We start from the raw sequence: 18,613 nt of genomic DNA on the forward strand, positions 1-18,613 counted from the left end.
AATAAATATGCCCAAGCAGAAGTGAATCCTACAGTGGTTGTTTTGAAATGATTATATGTTTAAATGTCAAATTTTGGAACATGAAGGCAGAATGAGATAAGCATCTGTAGCAAAATTTAAAAATAACATCGCATATGCTGTAAGTAAATGCTAAAAACAATCATGTACCTTATTTTTATTCAAAATCTTGAACTGAAATGTTTCCTAAAGTTCTGAAAATGAAAGTGATAGTTTTCTTATGTGATTTTATCAATCATGTTTACATTTAGCTTCTGATTCACACAATATCTAATATATAAAGTACATATTTGACACAATTTAATACTGTTGTTAATGTTTATAGTTTTTATAATGAGATCATAATAATTTTATACATATGTTTATCAAGAACATTATTTTTGCAAGTCTTCATTTTATTAAGACTGAAGTATTTTTAGAAGTTTATCCAGGTGAACCTGCTCAGGTTTTGTTTGGTCTGTTAAACATCATTCTTTATTATTTTTGAAGAAATTACAGTATTCAAATGACTTGTAATGATTAAAAAAATTATTTTTAATTTGTTAATGGTAAAGAATGTTGAATTATAAAAAGACATTTAAGGAGTTTATTTTTTTTCCCCTTAAATCATCGAATACTGTTTTAAATATAGTTATTGTCTTTTATCTACTATAGCCTTTATTGTTATAATTTCATATTCAAAAGATTTATATTTTGAAGTGAATCTTTTGAAATTATATGCATGCAATATGCTATATCTTGGGATTGTGGTATAAACTGATAGTTTTTGATATGTTTTCAAAATTAAAAATTTTTTCATTTGCAGACTTTAGCATAATGCATCTTTATATTCTTAGTAGAAGTTTTTAATATGATTCATAATTTTATTATTTTCATAAAATTTTCATATTCATTAACATATAGTGATTCTTGTACAAGTGTTCCTGATTAAAGTTTATTATCCAAGTGCCTTGAAAATAAATGTTGACAATATCAAAAATATTTTCTTTTCTATGCTTAATTTTAACTTTAATTTAAATGCAGTTTCACTATATTATTGACTTCTTTACATGTTTATTTCAAACTTTGCATTAAAATGCTAGTTAGTATAAAAAATAAAATTTTATTAAAAAATAATTCTGTTAGATAACTAATGTCACTGTTGTTTTGCTTCTAAAATAATGCATTCTGCTTGAATTTTTTGAATTCTTATGTACTTGCATTATATTTCATTTGAAGGTTGTCATGTACTCCCCGATTGATACTGTATCACACTCATTGCCACCTCAACCAGTTGGTAAGAAAGAAAGATTTCTTTTAAAAATAGTTTTTTCTTTAATTTTAATGTGTATTTTAATATATTTTCTTAATTTTTATGTATCTCTGGTGCCTTTATTTATTTATACATTCATTAATTCTTTTCCAGTATGCAGAATGAAATATTTAAAATGAAATTTAATTTTGTTATCAATTTTTCATTTTACATAGACGATAAAATGATATCCATCCCTTAATTATGGTAATTTATTAGCATTCTCTGTTTTTAAGTTTTATTATTTTTATAAGAAACAAAGATTTATTTTTTATTTTTGTCTTATTGATTTGTAAAATAATTCAAAATACTTATTTATAATAAAATAATTCAAATAGTGGATTCAATTTTTTGAATGTTAAATTGAAAAGTATTTCATGTTTTAAGGGAATTTCAGAAGCTTATGTTTACGGAAATATTATAATTTCCTATTTATTTGAATTCCAGCTTCATTTTCATTTCAGATTTATGTTGACTCTTATTTTATCACAATGATGCTTTCACATGTAATGAGCCCAAATGCTATATCAGCAGATTCCTTCTAAAACTCTTTAATTTAAAAATACTTTCTTGTGCTCTCTTCTTTTTGCCTCCCCACTCTATAAGCTGCTCTGTGCTAGTTGTATTTTTTACATAAAAAATATAATAAAAACCGGACTCTTTTCTTTCATGAAGAATAAATTTTTTTAAAGAATTCTACATTTGCTTCTTCAAAATAAATAAATATATATATTACAAGATAGCATTAAATGTTTGTTCTGGCACTAATTCAAAATTGTTAATAGTTGAAATTAGAATATATATATATTTTTTTACTTGTTTTTGCCTCCAATTCTATTAAACTGTTATTAATTTGCAATTAAAAAGTTTATGAGTGTACATTTCTAATTTTTCAATGAAAATAATTTTTATTAAATTTGTTGATATTTATGCTTAAAACTTTCATATGAATTGTTTGGATTTCTCATATGAACAACTGATAATAAGCTAGAAATGGAAAGTTTTTTTGAAAGATTTTTAACTTCAATTGGAATTAAATAAATTTTATTTAGATTTTCTATCTGCATCGTATTTTAGTTCTTAGTAATAACCTATTATGTGCAGTTTGTTTCTTGAAACTTTTTCAGTTATCAGTATTTTTGTTTGTTGTATATGTGTGGAAAAAACTTTATATTATTATTGAAATATAATTAGTTCTTCTAATATATTTTTGCAGAAATATTTTAACTAAATTACATAGAATAATATCTATATCTTAAATACAATGTAAACATGTCTATATACATTATTCTTTTAATGTGTTAAAATAAGTGACATGAACTAAATATTTTCTTTTAGAAACAAGTTTACATAGGTTACAGTTTTTTTAATTAATTTTTTTAAGGACACTATGTAATATATATGTATATATATAATATAGAAAGGAATGCAGATTCCACAATAATCGTAATGCTTGAAAGATGGTTTTAATATAATTTTTTATTTTAAGTTTGATATACATATATTAATGTTTCCTTTGCTTATTTCCTGCCTTTTCTTCTGGAAATTTATATAATTAGAGTAATAATACTGTCTTTCGTTTTTTAATTGTCTTATATTTTGATTGCTCATATTAAATCATTGCCTTGTGATATGATAGCCTTTATTTTAGTATTTTTTTTTTATTTCTTCTGTTTTATTTTTGAAAAATGATTGAAATAAATGTACTTTTGCATATGTATTATTTGCATTTGTTATTATTTGCATATATTTTTTTGCCCTAATGTATTAACCTCATGTGCCTCATATCTTTAATTGAATTCTTATTTGAAAAATGGCATTAGACAAAACATTCTATAAAGTAAATGGAATTCTCTGCTTTAATAAAAAATTTATCTTGAAATTAAATGAAGCATACTTTATTAGTATTTAATTACTTCCAAATAAGAAGGGGGATTTATTTATTGATTTTCAGTGGCGATAATAAATTTATTGTTTATCTTACTTGATAAGATTACTCAACAACTGATGTATCAGATTGTAAATAGCTTTTTACTTTATTTGGAAGTTTTTAAGGAAATGCTGTGGTAGACTTTTAAATTAGTAAGCTTTTACCTTTTATATATAGCTTCTCTATTGTTGATTTATATGTATACATTAGCAGATCTTGATAATATGTAAATAAATGCACATAATTGTTTTAAGGCCCTTTTCATTCACACTATTTTCAATTCACCATTAGCTTAACATAGAACTGTATATTGAGTAAATTTTAAGATTCTCCCAAATTTTCAAGACTTTAGATGATGAAGATCTGTGAAAAAACAGTTACTGTATAGATATTATTTAAAAACTTTTATATTGGTGAAATACCTATAAATGCTCTTTTTAATAATTTTTTTACATGAAACATCTGAAATATGGCTGTATGTTTTAATTAATGCCTGAATCAAAAAATTTGAAAATTTTCACCATAAATAAATTTAGAAATTTAATATGCTTAGTAAAAAAAATAATATATATCTTCCTAATTATATTATGTAATTTATCTTGATACCATTAATACCTGTAATTTTTTTGATACCATTATAATATTATAACTGTATATAAATCTTTACTTCATCTAAAAAATAAATAAAAATATGAGTTATTAATTAATCTTTTACATTTGAAAGTAATAAATGAAAGATGTTTTGAAGCATTTGTTCGTAATATTATATTGTTAAATTTTCATTTTTATGTTTTGAAAATTTTATTCTTGTTAGGTTGTCTTTGAAAAATGTTGAACATTAAGTTAAAAGAGATTAGCCTAAATTCTTTATTTAATTAAAACAATTGTCTTTTCTTATAACTTTTATTTAAATTTACTTATATCTGAAAATTAAAGGGTCATCAATTATTCAAAATGTCTAATAGTGGAAAATAGTTTCTTTCGCCTTCTTAAATTTGGGTTAAGGGCTGTATTTTTTTTTTAATTTTTTACTTTTTTTATATACACATAAATTATTCCTTTTATATTCTTCTTATTAATAATTTTGGTATTCAGTTTTTATTATAGAAATTAACCTTTTATTATTTTCTGTAGGAAGAATATCATATAACTATAATATTGCACAGGAAGAACTATCCTATGCCTCAAATAGAACTCCTCCTCGTCCTTATGTTGAAATTTTAGAGCAACCTGTATCTATAGGTGCACGATTTCGTTATAAATGTGAAGGACGTTCTGCAGGATGTATAAGAGGAATTAACAGTTCAGATAAACAAAAGACTTATCCAACAATAAAAGTATGTATATTTCTTGTGAAAAAAGTTATTTAAATATGAAAATGAGTGGTGATAAATATTTAAAAAATCATTTTCATTTTTGCAATGTCTGCTGTGTGTCACAGGTGCAGACTTTATTTCTTGTAACTCTTTATTTCTAATTTAATGTGCAAATTTATCAAAAGAACTATGTTTAAGTATGAATTTTTTAATATTAGATCAGTTTATTAATTTCAGTATCATTTATCATTCAGTATCATTATCAAATCTTTGTACAAATATTACTATAATATTTGCATGATATCTTATATAGTTATTAAGAAGTTATATTGTACATTTTAATTTGTTTTTTAGCATTATTTTTAAATCTGGGAATAATGCTAGGTTCTGTGTAAGGGATTATATTTCAGTTTCATGCCTAAACTGAATGTATTTCCATTGTTTCTCTTTTAATTTTTTCTAATAAGTGTTTTCAAATTCTAAAGGATTTTTAACTGTAGTATTTTATCTTTTACCCTAATTTTGAAGTCAAAATATTGCCATTTTGATTATTTTTTTTTACTTTGATTTATTACCAAAATGATGCACGAAATTGAAAATAATATTTTTGATTTTTTTTTTTCTTCCTGCTATGTTTTGAAAATCTTTTTATACTTGTGTATGAAGAGAGTTAAAACTTTTTTCAGATTATTCTAAATTAAATAAATAATAAGATTATTTTTTAAATTTTATTTTTCAGGTATCTTGATATTTTTTAGCTATAAATTAACTTAGGTGTTACTGGCTTAGTAAAATGCTTCCCCTTAATCATGTTTATGCTATAATTCATTTAAAATTGTACTGCTTTAGTTGTAATTCATACTGGAATATTTTCTAATCTTATATATGCCATCTTGTAAAATACTGTATAAAATAAAAAGATAAAATAATGAAGTGATTTTTTTTTAAATTTTTTTTTAAAAATTATTTTATTTAGGCATTTTTAAATCCTAATTGAAAGTGTTTTATATTCCTGAAGGACTCTTGCAAAAAAAGATAAGGATCACAGCTTATGATAGTATTTAACCACTTATCACTTCCTGAAATATAAGGAAGTTGATTTTAGACTCCAATTTTGAATATTAGATAGATTTATTTTTGTTTAAAAATATTATAAAGACATTTGAATTAGTATGAATTTGTTTGTAGCATTGGAGTGAAAGTAATTCATATATCATTCGTAAAAAGTTGTTTTTGAAATGATTGTACCTCTGAATGATTTTCTTTAAATATATTCAAATTTGCAATGAATTGTTATGTATGTGGAATGATATATTCAAATAGACAAAACAACTGACTTCAGCTAAGAGTCTCTGATTGAGAGAGAAATGTATAAATTACCATTGAAAATTTTTAATTGGTCTTTTTTAAATATAAATTTTATTGGTAATGTTGTATAAATCATTGTATATTGTATAAATCATGCAAAAATTCTATGTTGCAATATTTTTTAAATAATATTTATTAATAGAATGTGAAGCAATGCAGAAATTAATTAAAAGCAGTAGAAAAAAATTATTTCAGTTTTTAAACTATCTTTTTTATGTTTAACTATGATATTTAAGTATAAGTATATTTTTATATTTATTGAAAGCTATATCATAAAACAGATAGAAATTAAATCATGATTTAGATCTTACATTATAAACCTTTTTTTAAAATCAAAATTGTATATACCAGATATGTATACTTTCTATGTTGTTATGAATTTAATTTGTATTTAGATTTTTGCTGACCATTTTAAAGTTTAACCATTTAAATGCTTTTGTCAAATCTTATTTTTATAAAAGGAATGTGTATATTTCTAGAAATGATATTATTGATTTCAACATTTAATTTTGACTGAAAATTATGATGTTGTAGAATCACTTTTATAGAGCTTTAAAATTATAGGTTCATGGCTATCAGGGTGCGGCAGGTGTTGTGGTATCTTGTGTCACAAAAGATGGACCTCCTTATTATCCACATCCACATAATCTAGTGGGAAAAACATGTGCTAATGGTGTTTGCTATAAATCTATTAATACTCCTGATATGGTATGCAAGTAAGTATTAATTGAGAATTTATTTTTATCCCATTATTGAGAATTACTCTATCCTATATTATTAAATTTTATTTTCATATGAGTATTATGAAACAAGTATGTTACTATTTTTCTTTTCTTTTCTTTTTTAAGTACTGCGATATTAACTCATATTATTTAAACAATATTTTAGTGACTATTGTTTGAATTTTTTTGAAGAAGTGGGTTTTATCAAAAATGTATTTTATTAGAAGAGAGCTCTAACCTTTTTTTCTTAGTAAATTTTCAAGTCTATATAAATTATTCAAAATATTCATTTAAATTATATCAGATTGGATTATTCTTAACAGTTAAATAACACACACACTCGCACACATAAAAATTCAATTAAAAATAATTCAAATAGTATTACCATTATCTGCTTTAGCTCCATCACAAAATATATTGTTTCTGAACATCATATAACATTTTTCATTTAGTGTGATAATGAAAAGAAGGTTTTGTTCAAGCATAGATACACATGACTTAAATGTTGGTTTTATTTGGAAGTCAAGTGAAAAAAATTACTTGCATGTTTCTACGTATTTTTCATCCAAACTCGGCTAAACATTTTGCTCATCCTCACTCTTGTGTGATTTTTTTTTCTTTTAAATTATAAAAAGCATATTTAAAGAATTTTTCTGTTTTATTAGTTTTGCCAATCTTGGGATACAATGTGTCAAGAAGAAAGATATTAAAGAATCTCTTTCTCATAGAGAAGCTATACAAGTAGATCCATTTGGAAGTAAGCTTTTCTTTATTTCAAAGTGGTAAAATTTAGTTTTAATAAAATTATATTATTTTAACTCATGTATGAAAAGTAAAACACAGAATAGATTGATACAAATGGGATTATGTAAATTGCAAAATATTTGTAAATGAAAGGGTTATCCCTTATAGGAAATATATGGTTTAAGAATAAAAGAATTATGACTTATCAATAATTTTTTACTTGATATTTATATCTACTATTGAACTGTATTATAAAGTTTCATGTTTTATATAAAAATTACTTCCTTAAATGTGTTCATTGGTTATGATTCATAATTTTCAAATAATACCATTTAATTAAAAAGTTACTCGGATAGAATTCTGTGATTAAAATGTAAAATATTCTATCGATTTTTCTATCTGTACATTATTTATTTTTTTATAAACCTTGAAATGTAAAATTTTCATCAGTTTACATTTTTTCTTCTTCATTTTTTTTTATATTTCTTTTCTAGCTGGGTTTTCTCATCATTTAGAACCAAACAAGATAAATCTGAATGCTCTTAGATTATGTTTTCAAGTTTTTTTACCAGATGAGCATGGGAAGTTATGTATTCCTCTTCCACCTGTGATAAGCAATCCTATTTTTGATAATAGTAAGTAAATCAAATTTCAGCTCTTTTGCCATAAATTTTAATTAGGTTTCATTTCTAACAGCTTATACAGAAAATAATCTGTTTAAAAATGCACATTGAAATTAAGATATATTGATATTTGGAAGAAGGAAAAGGGATTTATATATTATTTACACAAAATAATGAAAATTCAAAGAAAAATTTCAAATAATATTTACATTATTTTCACTAATTTTAATTTCTCCTAAGAAAATAGGATTTTAAAAAACATAAAATATCCACTAAACAGTGGCTAAGTCTTGTTCTTATTTTGGACACAATATTGCCTGAAATTGAAAATACTCGCTCACTAGTTATTGAACTTGGTTTTATAGTTTTCATGTCATCAAATAACAAACCTATTTTTTTGTTGTTGTTGCTCTTTTATTCATTGGATCAAATAATGAAAATTCAGCTTTTAGTATCTTTGGATTTGTAAGTTTTTCTTCAAGGTCTTCAAAAAACTTATAAATTGATTTTTCATGGCTTTTTTTAAAAAAAGAATTACTCTGATGAGTAGTTTCTTCAATTTGCTGTTCATTAAAATTGGTTTCCACATAAGAATTTGGAAATATTCTAGACAACATCTTTCCAGATAATTTAATAATTTCGGTTTTTGAACCTAAAGAAAGCAAGATAGATTTCTTTGCTGAACTAGAAATGTTTTGTGTATTCTGCAAGTACAGCCAAAGAATTGCTAATTCTACTTGTGTTCTTTTTTTGAATTCGTTCTTCTAAAGCATATAATAATTTTAAACCTTCAGCTGCTAGATGAATCAGTCTCAATACTTTATGCAGTTCTAAAAGTTTAGGATATAAGGCTTCATTACATATATAAGAAGAACTAATATCATTCAATGCTAAAACAACATTCTTTAACTGCCAGAAAAATGTGTTTGCTGTCCATTGCATCGAAAAAATTGAAAATCAAATAAGTTGAAAATTAATTTTTACATTATAATAGGAATTCTTTAAACTGGTTTTCTTAATTTAAAAACCGATTTTCAAATGTGACAAATTTACTTTAAAAAACCGTTTTTTTTTAAACCGGGTTTGAAAAACTGTCAAACCCGGTTTATAAGGATAAATTTGCACTTTTTTTTTATTTTTTACTGCTTTTTTTTATTTTTTAAATGTGCTTATTTTTGTGATACTGTACCTGCAAATGAAGGATGATACTTAGATTTTGTACCTGATTTTATTTAATTTTTCTCCTAATATGATTTTTAGCTTTGTTTGGGAATTAATGAGATTCTTTAATCTAAATTAGATTTATTTGTCTGCTGAACATTTTCATGTAGTTTATTGCTTAAAATTTGCTATATTTTAATACTTGTTTAGTATTGCTCATAATTAAAAAAATATTTTTGATTTTTCTTTCAGAAACTATATCAGATCTTACAATAACTAAGTTAAGTCATTATTCTGCACCTGTCACTGGGGGCCAAGAAGTCATTTTATTGTGTGATCAAGTTAATAAAGGTAAATTTTGCTATTTGATGCATAATAATAATAATATTGTAAAAGATAGTAATATTATAAACTTTTTAATCTTAATAAATTTTCAAATTATTTTGAAATATATATATATATAATTAGTAACAAAAACCAAGTTAAAAAGAAAAATAGAATCAAAATTAAACCCAATAAAATACAAATCCGGCCTGAAGACTTTCTCAAGGGTCACTCTCAGGCAGGGTTTCAAAGTGAGGATTTTTTTTCTGTGAGGAATCGGACTTTTGTCCAACCGTATTTACCCCTCGTGACCCGAAAATCCCCTGAAATTAAGCCCTAAGAGATTCACCATTTTTACAGAAAAGAAACAAAATGGTAAATTAAAAGAATACGATCACCAATAAGTAAAAATACAATAACATAAAATTAACTATATAATAACTCTCTTAACCAATTATGAAAACAAAAAGGAAAGAACATACCAGCAGCAGGTATATATATATATATAATATAATATGATATAATAATTAGTTAAGCTGAGAAGTATTAATGTATAATTCTATTTTGCAGACGATATTCAAATTTTATTTTTTGAAGAAAATGATAACAAAATTGTTTGGTGTGATCATGGTAAATTTGCACCTCATCATGTGCACCGTAAAGCTGCAATTTCATTCCAAACACCTGCTTATAAGAACATAAATCTTCAGCATTCTCTTGACTGTTTCATTCAGTTAAGAAGGCCTTCTGATGGAGCTGTAGGAAAACCGAGAACTTTCACTTTTCTTCCTTTGAAGCAAGGTTTGTTTAAAATAACTGACTATAATTTTTATTATTCATGTTGTTATTTTTCTATTGTTATTTTTTCTTTAATTTTATTCTGGATTTTTTTAAAACTAATTAGGTTAAAACAACATGCAGATTTAACTAGTTTTAAATTATTATTCAAAATTTTACCTGATAAAGAGATGTCTATCTTGAAATTATTATTCAAAATTTTACTTGCTAAAGAGATGTCTATCCCCTTGACTCTTAATCTACCTAGCTGGGAAAAGTATTTATCTAGTATTCTGATTTATAATTTATAAGTTTGACCTTGGGATCTTTATTTGGTATTATCCTCAGAGATAACTTACATTTTATAATCTCCATTAAAATTTATGCTTGCCAAATTTAATATGTTATTTGATACTGGCAAGTTATAGCTCTTTCACCAATAATAAGTACCAACACTTATAGTTATCATATCTACAAATGGCCGTATCCAAAAATAAATGATATCCCTTTACCATATTTTTTTGCAATGGATTATAAAATGGCAAATATTTGTAGAATAAACAGAAACAATTTAATCAGCACAACAATGAAAAATATATTTTTAAATTATATTTTGATTTTTTTAAAATTATTTAAATTCAGGGATAATTTATTGCAGTTATTTTGCTTCCTCCCTTTTCAAATAACATTTTATTTGCAAGTATTGTAATTGTTGTTATGATTAATCTCATATGATCTGGTTCAGCTAGTTGAAGTCCATCAAGCACACACTTTCCAAAAAATGCCATCAGTAGAAATTATTCCTAGATAGCTATGCTCCCAAATATTGATCACATTTAATGCTGCTGGTGGTCAATAGTGATGATCATGTGAAAATGATCACCACTATTGATTAATCATGCTAACTGATTGATTTTGATTGTTTGATTGATCATACTTATTTTATTTCTCAGTATTTATGCTTAGCATAATTCATTATTTTATGAAATTCAATTTTTTTTATTTGTTTTAAGCCTGTACGAAATCTGTGTAATGTATATTTAATAACATCTTATTGAAGTGAGAATAAAATAAGCCTTTTTTTTCCATTATAGGCAAATCACATTTTTATTAATTTAGCAAAGCAAAGGAAACATTCAAATGAAATTCAAGTCTTATGCTTAACTAAAAAATATAAATATGTGGCATGTGTAATTTCAGTTCTTTTTTCATTTCTTCTAAGGATGTATTTAATGTTATTTTTCATAGAATCTGGTAATGAAAAAAGTTTTTTTTAAAAAAAAAAAAATATTTTTTGTCAAAGTACTCTTAGAATGATAATAGTAATTTATATGGTGTAGAAAACATTTGCCTGTATTGCTCAAGGGATTAATATGATATCTCAGCAAAAAGTTGTATATTTCATATGCAAATTTGGAGATATAAAATTATATGAGGTTACTGCTATTGCCCGTTCCCACTTTTTTCTCCAAAAATATTATATGTTTAAATAATAATAAAAGATTATTTTTAAAGTAAGTAAATCTTTTAAAAAATCAGAATGAATTATTTTTCATATAAATTAAATATATTGGAACAAAAATTCAGCCACTCTTGGATTTTAATGTGCATTCCAAGTTAGCTTCTATAAATATTTGTAACTTCAACTAGTTAAAAACTGTTAATTTAAGTTTACAAAGAAAATCGAAATAATTTTAAGAGTTGTAAAAGAGTACTTTTTTTTTCCAGATCCTGAAGGTTTGGCAAGAAAACGTAACAAATTTGAAGCTCTGCGCCTAGATCGCATTCTTCAACCAAATAATTTGCCCTCAATTGGTAATGACATTATTTCTTTGCTTTTCTGAAATTTGTGTGGAATAATTTGAAAATTGTTTGACTATATATTTTCCTTTCCTATTTTATTTTAGCTAACCGCCCTGTTCTGCCCAGGGTTATAAAGCAAGCTGTCAGATCCAAAAATTTTCAAAGTGGTAAGCTGTATACTGAAGCAAATTTTAAAATTCATTATTTTTCATTTCCTTATATTTGTAATTTTGATCTGTAGATATTAATTTGGCAATATTTGTAATGTAGCTGCAAAAATAGTTATAAACTTTTTTATTTAGGATTTTATGCAGTTTAATTATTACATTAATAGCTGAAAATCTTGTTCTTTAGACAATTAAAATTAATAATCCCCACCTCGACCATTTTGAAGCAATCCATTCAATGACTTACTTTGAAAATGAGACTGATTAATGAGGCACTTTAAAATCAATCTTTGAATTTAGTTGTATTAATTCTGATAATTATTTTGATTGCGCATAAGTTGTTATTGCTAGAAGGTAAATCATAATTTTTAGAATCTCCTCTCTGTTTATAAATGTTGTAATAACTTCGTTTCTTTCATTTTTTTTATGTACAAAATATTTTGGGCATATCTTTAATGATAGAACACTATTAACAAAATGTGCTAAAAAGACCATAAGATACATTGTAAGAATTATGCCATACTTACAAGGTGAGGGCATGAGATTGAAAATTCAATATGGGATGAGATTTAGTATAAAGATAGTATATATTTAGAAGGCTCACTCACGAAAATATTAAAGTGCAATAGCTAGTCAATTTCTAATTTATTTCAAAATAATTTAACACTTTACAAACAGTTGTAATTAATGTTTTTCCTTTTTTATGCAAAAACAAATATTCATTCTTCTAATACATGGATTACAATTTAATTTTTAAATTTAATTTTTCATTTTGATTGAAGATTAAATATAAAAAATAGTAAGTATTTAGTTTGTGTTTTTTGATTTCAGCTGACATAATAGAGGAATTTTTTTTTAAAAAAAATATCGTATATCATGAACTGTGTGTAATTACTACAACTGTAAATCTTCAGATGTTATGCAAATTATCAAGGTTCTGTTGCATTATAAAACTGTATATGAATGATTTATTTTTTTAAAATATTGTTATTTATCTCTTGTTAGGTGCAGTGAATAATTTTCAAAGAAATTTTGTACCTGAGAATGGTTATCAGATACAGCCTTCATCATCAATGCAAGATATCAATTTTATTCCAAATGTTAGTGCAAATAGTCAAAATCTGCACAATTCCAATCCCATGGCTGGTGTAAGTATGCCTTCCAATTCTCAATCATGTTCCCCTCGCCAAAAGGTGGAAGACATACTAGCAGTTGCCAAGGAACAGATTGGCATGAACAATACTCAAGCATTTTGTGAAACAACAAGTGATGAAACTTTAGATAAGCTGAGTAGCCTTGACTTGGGAATTGATCCCAATGACTTAGATGTTAATTTAAGTGGAATTACATTGGATTCTTTCTCTGAACCTTCGGGTATGAATTTTTCTTCATCAATTATGGAAACAAAGATGATGCCTGAAAAACTGTAATATGCACTGATTAAAATTTGCTTTTAAAAAGTTATGTTTGTTATTGTTTGTCTTATTATAGTTTATTCTTATTAGAAGCATTTATATTTTGGTTAATATGAAAGTATAAAATTGAAAAGTTATTATTAATTTTCAAAATTGTTTTTATAGTGTTTTCTTTAGAGCTCTTATTGTACATATAATTATATGTATATGTGTGCTGAATCATGTTCATGAATGTATGTATTGAACATTGTCATTACATTTTTTGTATATAAAATGCATATTTTATTAAACTATTTTGCTGTTGAAATGTATTTTAAGATGGTTTATAATAAAAGCTTGTTATTTGTTCCATGTATTATAGTTATTCATTCATGACTGTTGTTAAAACAATCTTACAATCTTTTTACAAGAATTTAAATTACTGTTATTAAAATCTTCTCCATTATTGAAGAAATTAGCTTTTGGATAAATGGTAATAACTCTAAACAGATTGACTTCTTGTCATTAAGATAACAATGTATTTGAACATTTATATTATAATATTTATGGCAATGTTCATTGTCAAATATATTTGCATTCTATAGATTTTAGTAATGATGCTGCAAATTATAGTTTGTAATTGCATGATTTTGACAATTACAATACTGCACTTTTATAGATTGACTTTAAATATATAAAATTCTCTTTAATCAGGAAAAGTTTCTTTGCCACATAAATATTACTAATTTTTGTAATAAATATGTATTTCTTATAAGTACTTTTCATTTCTGGTGTGTCTGAATGTTTATTTACTGTATGTAAACATGAATGTGATAGGAACAAAGTTTTAATTACAAAATTAGGAAATTTAGGGTAAAAAAATTACTTTAAAATAGAAAATGGAAGCTAGAAATATATATATATATATATATAGTAACCAAAAATATAAGCATTATGAAATTAAAACCTATTATTATTGATACAATCTAAAATTAAAATTATTTCGGAAACAGAACTAAATTATTTCAGAATCAAAACTAAAAATTATTTCGGAATTAAACTAAAAAAAGAGTAAAAAACTGAAAAAGCACCATTGTATTTAGAGAGCGCAAATGCAGCTACTACTAGAATACAGATGAATCTAGGCAATTAGTAATAAAAATCAAGTTAATAGGGAAAAAAAATGAATCAAAATGAAACCAAATAAAATAAGAATCCTGTCTGAAGACTTTCTCAAGGGTCACCCTCAGGCAGGGATTCAAAATAAGGGATTTTTTTTTTTCTGTCAGGAATCCAGAGTTTTATCCTACAGTATTGACCTCTCGTGACCCGAAAATCCTCTGAAATTAGGCCTAAGAGATACACCATTTTTACAGAAAAGAAACAAAACAATAAATTAAAAGAATACAACCATTAATAAGCAATTCTTTTAATTTTTTTTTTCTTTCTGTAAAAATGGTGTATCTCTTAGGCCTAATTTCAAGGGGTTTTCGGGTTACGAGGGGTCAATACTGTTGGACTTAAGTCTGGATTCCTCACAGTCCTGGATTCTTTTTAATATCCAGGATTATTTTTTTTGTTCAGTTTTATCAAGTGTAATTTAATTTGTTTTTAAGTTCTTGAAAGGGGATATGTTTTTTTAAGGGTATTTAAAACAAAGCAGTTCTAATTTAAATTATTTTTTTTTTATTAAGTAATGACCTTTTATATTTAGTTACTTTTAATTTGCTGTTACTGTTGTACTTTTTTATTATTAAAACCCATTTTTTAGAAAAAAATTGATGCTTATGAATCAGAAATTGAAACATAATATTGTTTTTAAGTATGCTAAAATATATAAAGTTGATTAAAATAAGTTTTCCTTGTTATTATAAATTCAAATAGATATAGAGTAAGTAAAATTCCATGAATTCAAGGCCTCTCAGAACTAGAAATCAGGCAAAAGTTCAATGATCATGAAATTTAAAGATGCCAGAAAAAGGACATAACTAATCACTTTTATTCTCCTTACAAATTTGGTAAACTTCATGCTAAATTCATTTATCTTGATGTGCCTGCTGATAAAGACGAAAAAAAAAAAAAAATGACACCTGAAAAACCCTGTTGTTTAAGAAAAAGGGACTCCTCTTCAACTAATGTTCCTTTAATACTAGTTTCTTCTAATTTCCACTTGGTTATGAATAGATATTGAATTTTATATTGATATTGAATTATAAAATATTGAATTTTCATTGGTTTTTAAAACTATTCTATGACATTATTGTAAAACATGTTGGCTGGCATGGTTAAACAGAATATCTATATTAGAGAGATAGAAAATCAAAATATTTCATTTTTTATATTCTTCATAATTATGAAATATGATGCTCCAGTATATTGGTCTTTTTTTCTGTTTACGATATCAAATGTGATGTAAAAATATTTTCTAATTAAAATATTTATACATTTAAATGCAATAAATTTAATTAAAACATTTCTGAATTTCCTTTTTAAAAAATGAAAATTACAGCCATTTGTATTTTTAAAAAATAGCATGAGAAATAATTGTGGTTAGAAATGTGAAAAGTTTTTAAGCAGAATGCTTTGCTGTAAAATATTGATATAAAACTACCTCCACTGCTTATGCTTTATTAACTTTTAATAACTGATAGATATGACAAATGTTTTACATGTTCATTTCTTTTTTAAATTATAAAAGAAAGGAGAGATTTCATTTCAGGTATTGAAATGATTTGTTAAAAATCAGGAAACATGAAAACACAATGCTAACAAATAAATGCTAACACAATGCTAACAAATAAATGCTAACACAATGCTAATAGTAGTGTAAATATGAAAATGGTATACAAAAGATTATAATGCTGTAAATTGTACAAATATCCTGTATTAATAGATATCCCTGTAGAAAGAAAGATAAAGTTAGTAATGAATGAAAAAATATGAGTTTAGAAAGAAATTTCTCTTTAAACTGTTATACTTTTGAAAAATTAATGCAAATTTAGATTAAAAATCATGTAACAATATTTTCCATTATTTATTTTAAAGTGTGTCATATAATACTTGAAAAAATTATTGCTGTTTATAAAAACATAGCTTCAAATTCATTTTTTAAAATTATTTAGTTATTTCCAATTATTTTAAATAATGAACAGTGATTTATAATGAAATACAATATATTGTAACATGTTAATGAATAATTTTAAATGGAATGATTCAATTAATTTAGCATTACCTTTATAGTACAATAATAATTACTTGGTAAGAATGATACTATTTAAGAGGATGCTGTGATCTATTTTGATAAATCTGTAATTCTATATTATTAAAATAAATATATAAACCATATATATTAAATTTGCTATTTGCTAGAATTTTATGACTCATTTACATGTTTTTAATAAATTTGGAAAACTGTTTTCACTTTCTTTTTCTCTTCATCAAATCACTTTGAAGAATCAGTAATAAAATAACAGTAATTGAAGACTAAAGAATAAAATTTTCTTTTATAAAAAATTGCCATTATCATTCTAAATAATTATAGTAAATGAATTTTCAACAAATAAAATTGTTTGCTGGGATCGTCAAATGAGTAATTGCTGTAGATAAGAAATGTACTTAGTAATAATTGCAGTAATTAAGAAGCACATCAGTTTAATTAATATAATGCATTATTCTGCCATAATATTGTGTAAATTTTTTTATTTGATTTTTTGAGGATGGGGAAATGAAGATAATTTCATATTCCCAATGGATAATATTTATTTCGTTTGACACTTATAAAATATACTTATATTTTTATATTCTAAAAGTTCACATGCTTAATATATACTAATTATCTTTTTTTTTTAAAGTTAAAAATTATTTTTAAGGGATTTTTTTTTGTAAAAATTAATAAATAATTAAGAAAACTTTTAAAAAACACAGGATTTTATTCTATTGATAAAAAATAATGTATCTTTTTCCAGTACCTCATATTATATATCCCCATACTTCATTCTATACTATTGTAATAATAATAAATTGAAAAAATGAAGTATATGCATAAAATTTCCTTTAAAGGCATGTTTTGACTTTAAAGGCTCTTCTATCTTTTTTTTTAGTATTTTGTAGGGAAAATATGTATACATTTAGATTACTTACAAATTCATTTTAATGTATGTATCCAGTGTTTTTAAATTTTTAGGTTTTATGGGTATTTTTATATTTTATTACAAAATAATTTTATGAATTTATATAGATAGCACATTTACTGTATAGCTGTCAAATCTACGTTTCTGTTATGCGCTTTTTCACTATTTCCAGCTTACTCTCTAAAAATTCAGCTTCCAAAATATATGCTTGCTTTTTCAAATCATCCATTCTTTTTACAGTTTCTTCTTCAAATTCTTTTGATGGTCTGTGAAAGAAAAATGTTAGATCTAAATAAATGTGACTATATTTTATTTTTATTTTTATCATTATGCTGAAAAAAAAGTAAGCTATGTAGGTATTTCATAACATTAAAACAGCTTAATGACAAACATAATTTTAAAAGTTTATGTATTTGTGTTATGTAATTCAGGCTGTACTTATAAAATGCTATTAAAGAAAAAACTAACTTTTTCTACTGCAATTTTTTATTTAGTTTAAATTAGCATATTTAATCTATATTGTTAGTTTGATGTAATCATATTAATGTTCTGTTTGAAAGTAACGGTAGGGACTGTTTTTGGAACAAACCTTATAATTTTAAACCGTGGTAATATGAGAAACACGATATCTTCTTTAACAATCTTTTCTTCAGACATTTGCATAACATTAATAGGAGGACGTTTGGCCCATAGTGTAAAATTTAACATGTATCAAGCTCATATACATGACAGATCTGCTATGGAATCAGGTTTCGAACATGGAATCTTTCATGTTTTGAAGCCTTAATCTTATCATTAAGGCAGTGCAGCTGTTGGAAAAGCAGAAAACTGTTGTATTCATGAGA

At 24.3% G+C, this 18,613-nt stretch overlaps 1 protein-coding gene across 1 annotated transcript; it reads left to right on the forward strand.

Annotated features, from left to right (window-relative positions):
- LOC129980220 (embryonic polarity protein dorsal-like) lies at nucleotides 1-13,888 on the forward strand. Its single transcript, XM_056090783.1, has 11 exons — nucleotides 1-139; nucleotides 1,237-1,294; nucleotides 4,374-4,576; nucleotides 6,488-6,639; nucleotides 7,311-7,402; nucleotides 7,884-8,024; nucleotides 9,426-9,524; nucleotides 10,068-10,298; nucleotides 12,003-12,089; nucleotides 12,182-12,244; nucleotides 13,250-13,888. The coding sequence occupies exons 2-11, from the start codon at nucleotides 1,243-1,245 to the stop codon at nucleotides 13,672-13,674; spliced, it is 1,545 nt and encodes a 514-aa protein (XP_055946758.1). The 5' UTR covers nucleotides 1-139; nucleotides 1,237-1,242; the 3' UTR covers nucleotides 13,675-13,888.
- The last annotated feature ends 4,725 nt before the right edge of the window (nucleotides 13,889-18,613 follow it).

The sequence above is a fragment of the Argiope bruennichi genome, chromosome 1, assembly GCF_947563725.1.
Source record: "Argiope bruennichi chromosome 1, qqArgBrue1.1, whole genome shotgun sequence".
Lineage (NCBI taxonomy): Eukaryota > Metazoa > Arthropoda > Arachnida > Araneae > Araneidae > Argiope > Argiope bruennichi.

Bases quoted from the DNA above. Each gene is read 5' to 3' on its own strand.
- LOC129980220 (XM_056090783.1), top strand. From the start codon at position 1,243: ATGTACTCCCCGATTGATACTGTATCACACTCATTGCCACCTCAACCA. The intron at 7,403-7,883 runs GTAAGCTTTTCT...TTTCTTTTCTAG, and splicing joins ACAAGTAGATCCATTTGGAA to CTGGGTTTTCTCATCATTTA. The intron at 9,525-10,067 runs GTAAATTTTGCT...TCTATTTTGCAG, and splicing joins GTGTGATCAAGTTAATAAAG to ACGATATTCAAATTTTATTT.